This window comes from Neophocaena asiaeorientalis, unplaced genomic scaffold (assembly GCF_003031525.2).
Source record: "Neophocaena asiaeorientalis asiaeorientalis breed wild unplaced genomic scaffold, Neophocaena_asiaeorientalis_V1.1 scaffold150, whole genome shotgun sequence".
NCBI lineage: Eukaryota > Metazoa > Chordata > Mammalia > Artiodactyla > Phocoenidae > Neophocaena > Neophocaena asiaeorientalis.
The window spans coordinates 2,074,375-2,086,844 of record NW_020176571.1 but is presented as its reverse complement, the minus strand read 5'-3'; the positions used below and the strand labels follow the sequence as shown (position 1 = coordinate 2,086,844).

The 12,470-nt window shown below is 40.7% G+C and overlaps 1 protein-coding gene across 19 annotated transcripts in view; it reads right to left on the bottom strand.

Annotated features, from left to right (window-relative positions):
- Window positions 1-12,470, bottom strand: part of RAD52 (RAD52 DNA repair protein) — a 52,242-nt gene that overhangs the window by 4,578 nt on the left and 35,194 nt on the right. For 16 of the 19 annotated variants that reach the window (XM_024733043.1, XM_024733038.1, XM_024733050.1 and 13 more), the window contains 6 exons: window positions 12,193-12,291; window positions 11,017-11,118; window positions 10,498-10,591; window positions 10,248-10,315; window positions 8,552-8,670; window positions 7,623-7,698 (listed from right to left, as the gene is read on the bottom strand). In XM_024733043.1, the coding sequence (XP_024588811.1) occupies window positions 7,623-7,698; window positions 8,552-8,670; window positions 10,248-10,315; window positions 10,498-10,591; window positions 11,017-11,118; window positions 12,193-12,273 (540 nt within the window). In that variant the 5' untranslated portion in view covers window positions 12,274-12,291. Of the gene's footprint in view, window positions 1-1,628; window positions 1,710-7,622; window positions 7,699-8,551; window positions 8,671-10,247; window positions 10,316-10,497; window positions 10,592-10,668; window positions 10,695-11,016; window positions 11,119-12,192; window positions 12,292-12,470 lie in introns of those variants that run through there. The other 3 variants (XM_024733053.1, XM_024733048.1, XM_024733047.1) reach the window with 3 other exon arrangements.

Here is a 12,470-nt window from a genome sequence, read left to right as displayed (position 1 = left end):
GATTTTTTTTGTATTTGACACCAAAGAGCAAAAACAACAAAAGCAAAAATAAACAAGTGGGACTATATCAAACTAAAAAGCTTCTGACAGCAAAGGAAGCAATTAACAAAGTGAAAAGGCAACCTACTGAATGGGAGAAAAAGCTTACAAATGATGTAACTGCTAAAGCATTAACATTCAAAACGTATAAAGAACTCATACAACTCAAAAGCAAAACCAAAACAAAACAAAACAATCCAATTAAAAAATGGGCAGAAGATCTGCACAGATACGCTTTCAAAGAAGACATACAGATGCCCAACAGGTACATAAAAAGATAGATACTCAACATCACTCACCATCAGGGAAATGAAAATCAAAACCACAATAAGATAGCACCTCACGCCTGTCAGAATGGCTATTATCAAAAAGACAAGAGACAACAAGTGCTGGTGAGAATGTGGAGAAAAGGGAACCCTTGTGCACTGCTGGTGGGACTGTAAACTGGCATAGCCACTATGGGAAAAACTATGGAAAACAGTTTCCTGAATAAATTAGAAACTAGAAATAATAATAATTATAATAATAAATTAGAAAATAGAACTACCATATGATGCAGCAATTTCACCTCTGGGTATTTATCCAAAGAAAAGAAAAACAGTAACCCAGAAAGATATGCTCCCCCATTTTCACTGCAGCGTTACTTATAACAGCCAAGACATGGAAGCAACCTAAATGCCCACCGATAAAGAATGTAGTATATATATCTACAACGGAACATTATTCAGGCATAAAGAAAATTTTGCCACTTGCAATAACATGGATGGATCCTGAGGACAATGTGCTAAGTGAAATAATTCAGAGAGAAAAATAAATACCATATGATCTCACTTATATGTGGACTCTATAAACAAACAAAAAAAAACTGAGCTCACAGATAAAGAGAACAGACTGGTGGTTGCCAGGGGTGGGGGGTGGACAAAATGGGTGAAGGGAGTCAAAAGGTACAAACGTCCTGTTATAAAATAAATAAGCTCTGGGGATGTAATGTACAGCATGGTGACTATAGTCAATAACGCTATTGTATATCTGAGTGTTGCTAAAAGAATAGATCTTGATAGTTCTCATCAAAAAAACCTGCATCTACGTGTGGCGACGGATGTTAACTACACTTACTGTGGTGATCATCTTGCAATATATAAAAATACTGAATCGTCATGTTGTACAACTGAAACTAATATGCAGGCATACCTCAAAGATATTGCAGGATTGGTTCCAGACCTCCACAATAAAGCAAACATAGAAATAAAGCAGGTCGCACAAGTGTTCTGGTTTCCTAGTGCATGTAACAGTTGTGTTTACACTATACTGTAGTATGTTAAGTGTGCAACAGCATTATGTCAAAAAAAAAGCAATGTACACACCTTAATCAAAAAATAATTTATTGCTAAAAAATGCCAGCCATCACCTGACAATGCAGTTGCCACAAACCTTCAATTTGTAAAAAATGCAATTATCTGTGAAGTGCAATAAAATGAAGCGCTATAAAACAAGGTAGGCCTGTAATGTTGTATGTCAGTTATATCTCAGTTAAAAAAAAAGACAGAGAAATCCTGAAGACGGCAAGAGAAGAGCAAATCATCACTTACTGGAGTGCCTGCCTACGATGATCAGATTTCCCAGCAGAACGCTTACAGGCCAAAATGGAGCGGGATGATATAGTCAAAGTCCTGAAAGAAAAAACTAGCCAAGAATAGTGTATCCAGCAAAAGTATCCTTCAAAAATGGAGAAACTAAGATCTTTTTCAAATAAACAAAAGCAGAGCGAGTTCATTACCACTAGACTTGCTCTACAACAAATGCTAAAGGGAATCCTTCGAACTGAAACAAAAGGATGCCGGGCAGCAACATGAAAATAAAAAGCTCTCCAGTAAAGGTAAATACACGGGCAAAAACGGTAACCTGTATCGTCATAATTTTGGTACATGGAATTTAAATGAAAAAAACCATTAAAATTATATAATGAATACAGATATTAAATGTAAAAACCATTAGAACTTTCATAACGATCTATGTTGGTGGACATACAATAATATGAAGATGTAATCTGTAACATCAGTAACATAAAGTGGTGTTGTAAAGGACTAGAGTTTTTGTATGCAATTCAAGTTATCAGTTTAAAATAGAATGTTATAACTTTAAAATGTTTCATATAATTGCAATGGCAACCACAAAGAAAATATCTATAGGATATACACAAAAGTAAACAAGAAGGGAATCAAATCATGTTACTACCAAAAGAATCAACACAACACAAAGGACAGCAGTAAGAGGAAAGAAGGGACAAAAAAAAAAAAAGCTAAGCTACAGGACATACAGAAAACGATTAACAAAATAATACTAAGCCCTTCCCTATCAATAATAAATGTAAATGGATCAAACTCCCCAACCAAAAGCCATAGATTGGCTGGATGGATTCAAAAAACAAGATACAACTACATACTCCCTACATTAGACTCACTTCAGATCTAAAGACATAACACAGGCTGAAGGTGAAAGGATGGAAAGAGATACTCCATGTAAATGGTAACCAAAAGGGAGCAGGGGAGGCTATACTAATATAAGAAAGAATAGACTTTAAGTCAAAAACTGTTACAAGAGACAAAAGAGGACATTCTATAATAATAAAAGGGTCAATTAACTGTGAAGCTATAACAATTATAAATACTTATATACCAAACATCAGAGCTCCTAAATATGTAAAGCAAACTTTGACGGATTTGAAAGGAGAAATACACAGCAAGACAGTAGTAGCAGAAGACTTCAGTACCCTGCTTTCAGTAATGGACAGAACCAAACAGAAGGTCAATAAGGAAACAGAAGATGTGAACACTACACTACCATAGGGACCTAAGACATATATAGAGAACACTCCACCCCACAACAGCAGAACATACATTCTCCTCAAGTGCAAATGGAACATTCTCCAGGACAGACCACATGTTAGGCTACAAAACAAGTCTGAAATTGAAGAAGACACAAATTATGCAAAAAAAATCTCTGCTGATCACAATGGAATGAAACTAGAAATCAATGGCAGAAGGAAAAATGGAAAATTCACAAACGTGGAAATTAGTACTTTCTTAAGACAACCAATGGGTCAAATAAATCACAAGGGAAATCAGAAAATATCTTGAGACAAATGAAAATGTTGAAAACACAGCACACCAAAACTTACATACGCAGCAAAAGCAGTACTAACAGGGAAGTTTCTAGCTGACACAAGCTAGGAGAAGATAGGAAATAAAGCTTAGGGCAGGGCTTCCCCGGTGGCGCAGTGGTTGAGAGTCCGCCTGCTGACGCAGGGGGCACGGGTTCACGCCCCGGTCCAGGAAGATCCCACATGCCACGGAGCGGCTGGGCCCGTGAGCCATGGCCGCTGAGCCTGCGCGTCCGGAGCCTGTGCCCCGCAACAGGAGAGGCCACAGCAGTGAGAGGCCCACGTACCGGAAAAAAAAAAAAAATTATGAATACTATGAACAACTGTACACCAACAAATCAGAGAGCCTAGAAGAAATGGATACATTCCTAAAACACACAAGCTACCAAGACTGAATCATGAAGAAACAGAAATAGACCAGTAACTAGCAGAAGAGTGTATTAGTAAACAAAAACCTAACAACAACAAAAAGCCCAGGACTAAATGGCTTCACTGGAAAATTCTACCAAACATTTAAAGAATTAACACCAACCGTCAAACCCTTCCAAAACACTGAAAAGGAGGGAACACTTCCAAGTTCATTCTAAGAGGCCAGCATTATTCTGATACCAAAGCCAGGCAAAAACACTATAAGAGGAGGGTGGAAAAAAAGACACTACAAGAAAACTATAGACCAATATCCCTGATGCATATTGATGCAAAAATCCTCAATGAAATACCGGCTCACCAAATTTAACAGCACATTAAAAGTATTATACACCATGACCAAGAGAGGTTTATTCTTGAAATGCAAAGATGGTTCGACATACACAAATCAATCAATGTGATCCATGAACAAAACCACCTGTTCATCTAAATTGATGCAAAAAAAAAAAGTCTGACAAGATTCAGTATTTTTTTCATGATAAAAACATTCAACAAATTAGGAATAGAAGGAAACAACCTCAACATAATAAAGGCCATATATGAAAAGCCTACAGTTAACATCATACTCAATGGTGAAGACTGAAAGCTTTTCCTGGAAGATCAGGAGTAAGGCAAGGATGCCCACTCTCACTACTTCTTAACATATTGGAAGTCCTAGCCAGAGCAATTAGGCAAGAAAAAGAAATAAAAGGAATTCAAATTGGAAAGGAAGAAGTAAAATTATCTCTGGTTGCAGATTATTTGATCTTCTATGTAGAAAACCCTAAAGACTCAACAAAAAAAACTGTCAGAATTAATAAATTCAGCAAAGTTTCAGGATACAAAATCCACATAAATAACAGTTGTGTCTCTACACACTAATAATGAACAATCAAAAAGTTGAGACAACAATTCCATTTACAATAGCATCAGAAAGAATAAAATACTTAGGAATAAACCTAACCAAGGTGAAAGACTTGTACACTGAAAACTATGAAACACTGCTGAAAGAAATTAAAGAAGGCACAAATAGATGGAAAGACTTCCCATGTTCATGAACTGGAAGACTTAATATTGTTAAGATATGCATACTACCAAAGTGATCTACAGATTCAGTGTAATCCCTATCAAAATTCCAATGGCATTTTTTGCATAAATAAAAAAATTCACCTTAAAATTTATAAAGAATCTCAAGGGACCTCAAATAGCAAAAATAATTTTGAAAAAAAAAAATGGAGGACCTCCTGATTTCCAAATATATTACAAAGCTTCAATAATCAAAACAGTATGATACTGCCATAAAGACAGGTGCGTAGGTCAATGTAATAATACAGAAAGCCCAGAGATGAATCCTCATGTATGGCCAAATGATCTTCAGCAAGTGTGCCAAGACTACACAATGGGGAAAGGAGTCTCTTCAACAAATGATGTTGGAAAAACTGAATATCCACATGCAAAAGAATGAAGTTAGACCTGTATCTTACATCATATACAAAAATAAATTCAAGATAGATTAAATACCTAAATATAAGACCCAAAACTATAAAACTCAAAGAAGAAAACACAGGGGAAAAACTTCATGACATTGAATTTGGCAATGATTTCTTGGATGTGACACCAAAGTACAGGCAACAAAAAAAACAAAAATATACAAATGGAGCTATATCAAACTTAAAAGGCAAGCTACGGAATGGGAAAAAACTTTGCAATCATATCTCTGATAAGGAGTTAATAGCCAGAATATATAAAGAACTCCTACAGCTTGACAACAAATAAATCAAATAGCCCAATTACAAAATGGGCAAAGAACCTGAGTAGACATTTCTCCAAAGATGATACACAAATGGGCAATAAGCACATGAAAAGATGTTCAACATCACTAATCATCAGAAAAATTCAAATCACACCCATTAGGATGGCTACTACCAAAAAAACAGAAAATATGGGCTTCCCTGGTGGCGCAGTGGTTGAGAGTCCGCCTGCTGATGCAGGGGACGCAGGTTCGTGCCCCGGTCTGGGAAGATCCCACATGTCGCGGAGCAGCTAGGCCCGTGAGCCATGGCCGCTGAGCCTGCGCGTCTGGAGCCTGTGCTCCGCAACGGGAGAGGCCATCAGTGAGAGGCCCACGTGCCACCAAAAAAAAAAAAAAAACAGAAAATAACACATGTTGGCAAGGATGTGGCGAAATCAGAACCCTTGTGCACTGTTGGCTGAGCTGCAAAATAGTGCAGCCATCATAGAAAACAGTATGGAAGTTCCTCAAAAAATTAAAAAAAAAAACACCATACGATCCAGCAACCTGACTGCTGGATATATATCCAAAATAATGATAAGAGTCCTCAAGAGGTATTTGCACATCCATGGTCGTTTCAGCAGTATTCACAATAGCCAAGAGATGGAAGCAACCCAAATATCCACTGACGGATGAAGGGATAGAGAAAATGTGATATATACATACAATGGAATATTACTCAGCCTTAGGAAGGAAATTCTGACACATGCTAAAACATAGATGAACCTTGAGGACATTATCGTAAGTAACACAGCCAGTCACAGAAAGACATAAATTGTACGACTGCACTTATATGAGGTATTTAAAATAGTCAAATTCATAGAAACAGAAAGTAGAATGGTGGTTGCTAGGGGCTGAAGGAAGGTGTAAAAGGAGAGTTGTTTTATGGGTACAGAGGTTTCCATGTTGTAAGTTCTGGAGATGTGTTTCACTATTGAACTGTACGCTTAAAAATGGTTAAAATGGGGCTTCCCTGGTGGCGCAGTGGTTGAGAGTCTGCCTGCCGAAGCAGGGGACACGGGTTCGTGCCCCGGTCCGGGAAGATCCCACATGCCACGGAGTGGCTGGGCCCGTGAGCCATGGCCGCTGAGCCTGCGCGTCCGGAGCCTGCGCTCAGCAACAGGAGAGGCAACAACAGTGAGAGGCCCGCGTACCACACACAAAAAAAAAGGTTAAAATGGTAAATTTCATGTTATGTGTTTTTTACCACAATGTTTTAAAAACAGAAAAAACTACAATATCCCTCATAAATATAGATGCAGAAATCCTTAACAAAATATTAGCAAACTGAGTCCAATTATATGTAAAAAGGATTTAGAAAAAGGACAGAAATGGAGTTTTTTTGGGTTTTTTTTGTTTTTTGTAGGACGTGGGCTTCTCACTGTTGTGGCCTCTCCCGTTGCGGAGCACAGGCTCCGGACGCGCAGGCTCAGCGGCCATGGCTCACGGGCCCGGCCGCTCCACGGCATGTGGGATCTTCCCAGACCGGGGCACAAACCTGTGTCCCCTGCATCGGCAGGCGGACTCTCAACCACTGCGCCACCATAGAAGCCCCAAGAAATGGAGTTTTGACAGCTGCCAATTGACACACACCTCTATTACGGGCAGCACAAGAAAAAGAACCCCTCTAGTACCAGAGAGGGAAGGCTGCCCAGGGTGGCGGCACTGCAGGGACCCCAAGAACCACAGGTGAAGCAGCCACACTCCACCAGGCAACAGGAATGCTTCGGAGCCTGACTGGCCCAGGCACGCTAAACTCCAGACCCCATTCTCCGAAGGCAAACGCGCAGATCACATGACACGCAACTACAGAAACAAGGGAGATCTAAACCTGAAAGACACCCGAGCTGAGGAAGAGCAGGAAGGTTGAACACGTGAGGCTCTGAGTGTTTGTAAGAAATGGCAGTGCTGCAAGGGATCTGTGCTCCTTCTGTCTCACAGACCACTGCCAAGCACGGTTCTCTCTACATAGGAGACAAGTAACACAAATGCTCCAGGCTTCAATTTCCTCATTGGTACATTAAGGTAATTGGTTCCTGCTGGCTCTTATGTTCAAAGACGTCTGAAATACATTCCAGACCCTCTAAATAGCCAAGACTTCACTACCCTCTAAATAGCCAAGTCTTCGCTTTTCCTCTCTCCATCACCAAATACTCACTCATGACACAAAAGCATCATCAGTTGCACCTTTACTGCGACGCATTCCACCCCCCACTTGTAACATACCTGGTGTGGGAACTTGTTTAGCGACCTCAGGTAGTCTTTGTCCAGAATACAATTCCCAAGTGCATTCCCGAAACTTCTACGGGTAAGAAAAGAGGGGAACGGGGTTGAGAACGTTATATGTGAATATCAGAGAACAGAGCTACAGCCTTTGTACAAGCTGCTTCTCAACACAGCAGAGGAGATGGACTCTGATAAGCATTCAGAACTGTTCATTACACATGTGCATTAGGCGCTGAGAATACAGCAGTGAGCACAGCAGTCACAACCCCGCCCGCAGGAGGGGCAGTGGGCACAGAAAGCCTGAGCAAGTGCTCACAAAATCGCACCAGCTATACCTCCCAACGCAGAACACGAACTCCTCAGCAGAGAATGTTTCCCAAGGGCTGCTCCAATTCCCCAGTAATAGCAAGCATGCACACTTTAGGGGCACAGACCTCCACGACCAAAGCTCTTTACTTGGGACATCTGGATGCCCCCACAAGTTATGGTACTGCAAATTTTTAGTGCATGTTTTACATGTATTTTTCTGGTAATTCAATTCTCAAAGGCATCTATGACCCCAAAAAAGGTTAAAAACCCTGCTCTATGAAACTAAGTTAACTATGTTACATATACATAATGAAAAACTGTGTAGGTGCATTAAAGAGAATGAGGAAACAATCTATGTGCTGTGTGGACAGGTCTCCAAGACACACTGCTGATGAGAGGGGTGGGGAAGGCAAGGTCAAGTACAGAACAGAGAACACAGGATTCTACTACTTATTCCCCCAAAAGTGGGCCCTCAGCATAAAGAAGCACTGGGGAAAGACAGAAGAGAGCAGGAAAACAGGCTGCACAGGGTCAAGGGTGGGAGGAAGACTTGTGTTATTTCGACTTCTGAACCACGTGGGTGTTATAACCCAAAGCTGAGAAGAACAGGATCTGCCTACCTCAGTGCTCGCTTCAGCCCATCGGTCACTGCCTCCTTCCTCGCCTTTTCCAAAGACAAGGCTTTGGACTTGAGGCCCTCGCTAACACCATAGCCCACGTCCTCATGATACGAACCATCCTGGGGACAGAAAAGGAGTTCACGGTCCAACGTGAGGAGCTGCAGCCCCGTCCCTGGCTGCAGAGCTCTCTTCCTCAAGCATCAGTGTTCAGACTGGGTGGACAGAGCCCAGGGCCTGGAACACAGGCGGAGTTGCCAGAGTCCATTTCCAGGGCTACTTCCTGGACCGGATCTGCCTAGAGATGTGCCTGTGCTCCAAGTGCAAGACAATTCTCCTTCCTCTTCACATAACTAGGCACACACCTGACCCGCCCCACATCTTACTAAGACACATTACCCACACTATGAAAACCTCTGGGGCACCAAACCAAAAATTTAGAATATTAAACAGATTCTAATGACTGGATAGCACATCCTCTCACAAGTCAGGTGGTACCTGTTTCTCGGCTTCTACCAAAAGTAAAGGTGGGCCTGATCAAGCTGTTAGCTGACAGAGAGCTGAGTATAATGTTTGATGATAGCATTGTGATTTCTGATATATAAGTCACAAGTAGTCAAAGAAATGAATGACACTGTAATGAAACTCGTTCATTCTCAGTTTGTTTATGTGAATAAGGTTTTCGGTAGTATTTATAAAAATAAGTCAGAATAGAATTAATGCTAAATGTTTAGTCTAGGAATAAGTAATATTAACTATGGATATACAAACTAACTGAATAGAAAAAAACAGCTCATCCATCTTATCAAGAAATGCATTTTCCATAAAGTTTTATTAAATATAAATATTTTGATGTAGTTATGTTGTCTCTTCAACATAAACACAACTGACTAAATTATGTATTAATAGCACCTGTAATATCAATAGTAACTCAATCCAGAAGAAATTTCTCAATAGTTAGAGCCTTAAAATCACTGGAAATTTATCCCCTAAAATTTTTACACACACACACAAGTATAATAAGGTTATCATTAATAAAAGATTTTCAATCATATATCTTTTATTAGGATAAAAGCCAGAGGGGAAGTGGAATGGAAATACGTGTTCAAGAAGAAACAACGTAAGATATCTGATGACCAAAGAATAACTTGCTCAAAAAAAAAGAAAAACAGGGACTTCCCTGGTGGTCCAGTGGTTAAGGCTCCATGCTCCCAATGCAGGGGGCCCAAGTTCAGTCCCTGGTTGGGGAACTAGATCCTGCATGCCACAGCTAAAGACCCTGCACACCACAACTAAGACCCAGTGCAACCAAATAAATAAATAAATATTTAAAAAGAAAGAAAGAAAAAGAAAAATAGCTTGCGCATGTATTTTTTTTAAATGGATGACAGCATTTAATCCTCTATGGTATTTAGAATACATTGGTACATGTTAAAAAGATGTAACAGATTTATTTTAGAATGTAAAATTTTACAATATGCCAAAAAATACACCCTTACAACTGTTTTTATATATAGTGAAAACTGAGTCAACTTAAAAACGTGCAAGAGAACAGAGTTCCTCAAAATTCTCTTAGGGGCACATGAAGGAGGATGTCTGCACAACCCCGCCCCCTCTCTGGGCCCCGAGGCCTCCGTACCTGCTCACTCTCCCACCTGCCCCATGCCTGCAGGCAGCATGTCCCCTCCATCACCCTCACCTTCAGCTGGACTCTCACAAACGCACAGACGCCCACGTAGAACTTGCCATTGTTAAGGTCAACAAAATCTAGGAGTGGGAAAGAGAAACAGTTGAAGAGGATACTGATCCCTGTGCCTCACCTGTATTCCTCCTGCTGGCGACTGAGCACACCTTCCCTAGGTCCTTGCCTACAAAACACTCCTGCCAGAAGTCAGCCGATGCCGAGGAAGGGAAACGAAGAAGCAGCCACTGCCAGGAAGCATACTCACCCACGTTCTGTTGTGTGATAGAGTGTGCCCAGCCATTGTAGCCAAACATCTCATTGGCCAGATTAATTACCCTGTGACCCTCGATGTAACACACCTGGAAAAAAAATTTAAAGAAGAAAAAAAAAACTTGTTGAAATTCCTTGCCATACTTAAATGTGGATCAAAATTTACTTAATCTGGGCTTCCCTGGTGGCGCATCAAAAAAAAAAAAAAAAAAAAACTTAATTTATTCCTTACCAGCTCTTTTGGTAAAAGCACCCTTAAACATTCCAGAGAATTTCTCAGTGAACTTAGTTCAAAGATCTTCCAGGGGAGCCAGTTAGAACTAGTGTCTTGGGCCACTGCCGATGACAGTGAGGGCTGGAACCCATCCCCGCCCAAAGACACAAATAAACGTCCACGAACAGTGAATGAGAGGCCTTCTGAATCCATCCATGAGGACCAGAGAGGGAGTTGGCAAGTTCATGGGAATAGTCGGCGTTGTGGGTGCCCACTTTTCAAGCACGTAAACTCTCTCACCTTCTGGCCTCCTCCAGCCACGCGGCTACTTATGTATTCTGGGCCCAGCCTCTGCCTCAGAGCATTCTGGATGGCCTGGTACTCTTCTGCTGTGTATTGGTACTGTAATCCACAAGGGGAAAATTAAACTGACATTTCCACCATTGCTTATCAGCAAGTCCCCAACTTTTTGGTCTCCAGACCCCTTAACACTCTTCAAAAGTACTGAGGGTCCTACGGGCTTTTGTTTATGTGGGTTATATCTATCAATACTAGGAATTAAAAATGAGAAACTGCAGGCACACATTCCAGTAGCCATCAGAGCAATGGTGTCAGCACATGCTATGCGGTCTCTGGAAAGCACCCACTCACGAAAGAAGGAGAGTGAAAAAGGCACAGAGTACTTTAGTATTATTATGAAAATAATTTTGATTTCACAGACTCTGAAAGGTCTTGTGGATCCCCAGGGGTCACTGGACCACATTTTGAAAACCACTGCCTTAGATGTTACTAATATGTTACCATCCCTACAAAACTTTCTCGAGCCCGAACTGGGAAACTGAAACTTCCCTCCTCGGAGTCTATATGACATGTATGGAGGCAAGGGAGCAGGAGAGGAGAAAACATGACAGGAAGCCCTGCTTCCATTTGTCCTCTTCTCTAGTTCAACAATTTCCCATCCTACACATAGAGAAATACACTCCTACTTGTTTAGATTTTCATCCCCTCAATACTCTTCCCCTTGCCCTGAATAAATACACACAAATAGATTTCTGGTAAGACAAAGATAGAATTTGGGGGGACAAAGCAAGAATCTCCCTTATATGCACAGAATATCTCCACAAAGAGTACAACACCAGAAACTTTGGATGCCTCCAAAAAAGAGATCTGGGTGACATGTGGACAAGAGTGATAGGAAATAGTGAGACTTTTTACATACAGTCTGTTTCATTTTGAATGTTACAGCATATGAAAATGTAATCTATCCAAAAAGTAAATAAAATTTAAATCTAAATGTAACCCCCACTGCTGCTCAAGTTCCAAAATGCCCTCAGAGCTTGTCAAAGACTCCCAAATGATGCACTTAAATGAAAAAAAAAAACAGTTTACATGGATATGATGGTGCTCTACCAATGGCTTCCCCATACCTTTTTCACTTAACCTCATTCCTTCCAGGTATGAAGAAAACACATGTACCTGACCAAAGCATAATACAGAGTTGCCACCAGCTGGATGGCTGTCACGGCCGCTAAGAATTGCTTCTTCAGTCCCAGACATGTTGATTCAGGTTGACCTCTAAATAAAAAGAAGATTAAAAAAATGATTTCAAAGAATGCTAGTGGTAAAAGGCAAGAGCCTCTACTAAATATCAGATGAAGTAACTTTCCTTGCATACTTTAAACACTGACCCAGTCAAGGGCCAAGTTCCTCAGTGCTTAGCTGTCACCTAACAAACCACTTAGAATCCTTTGGGG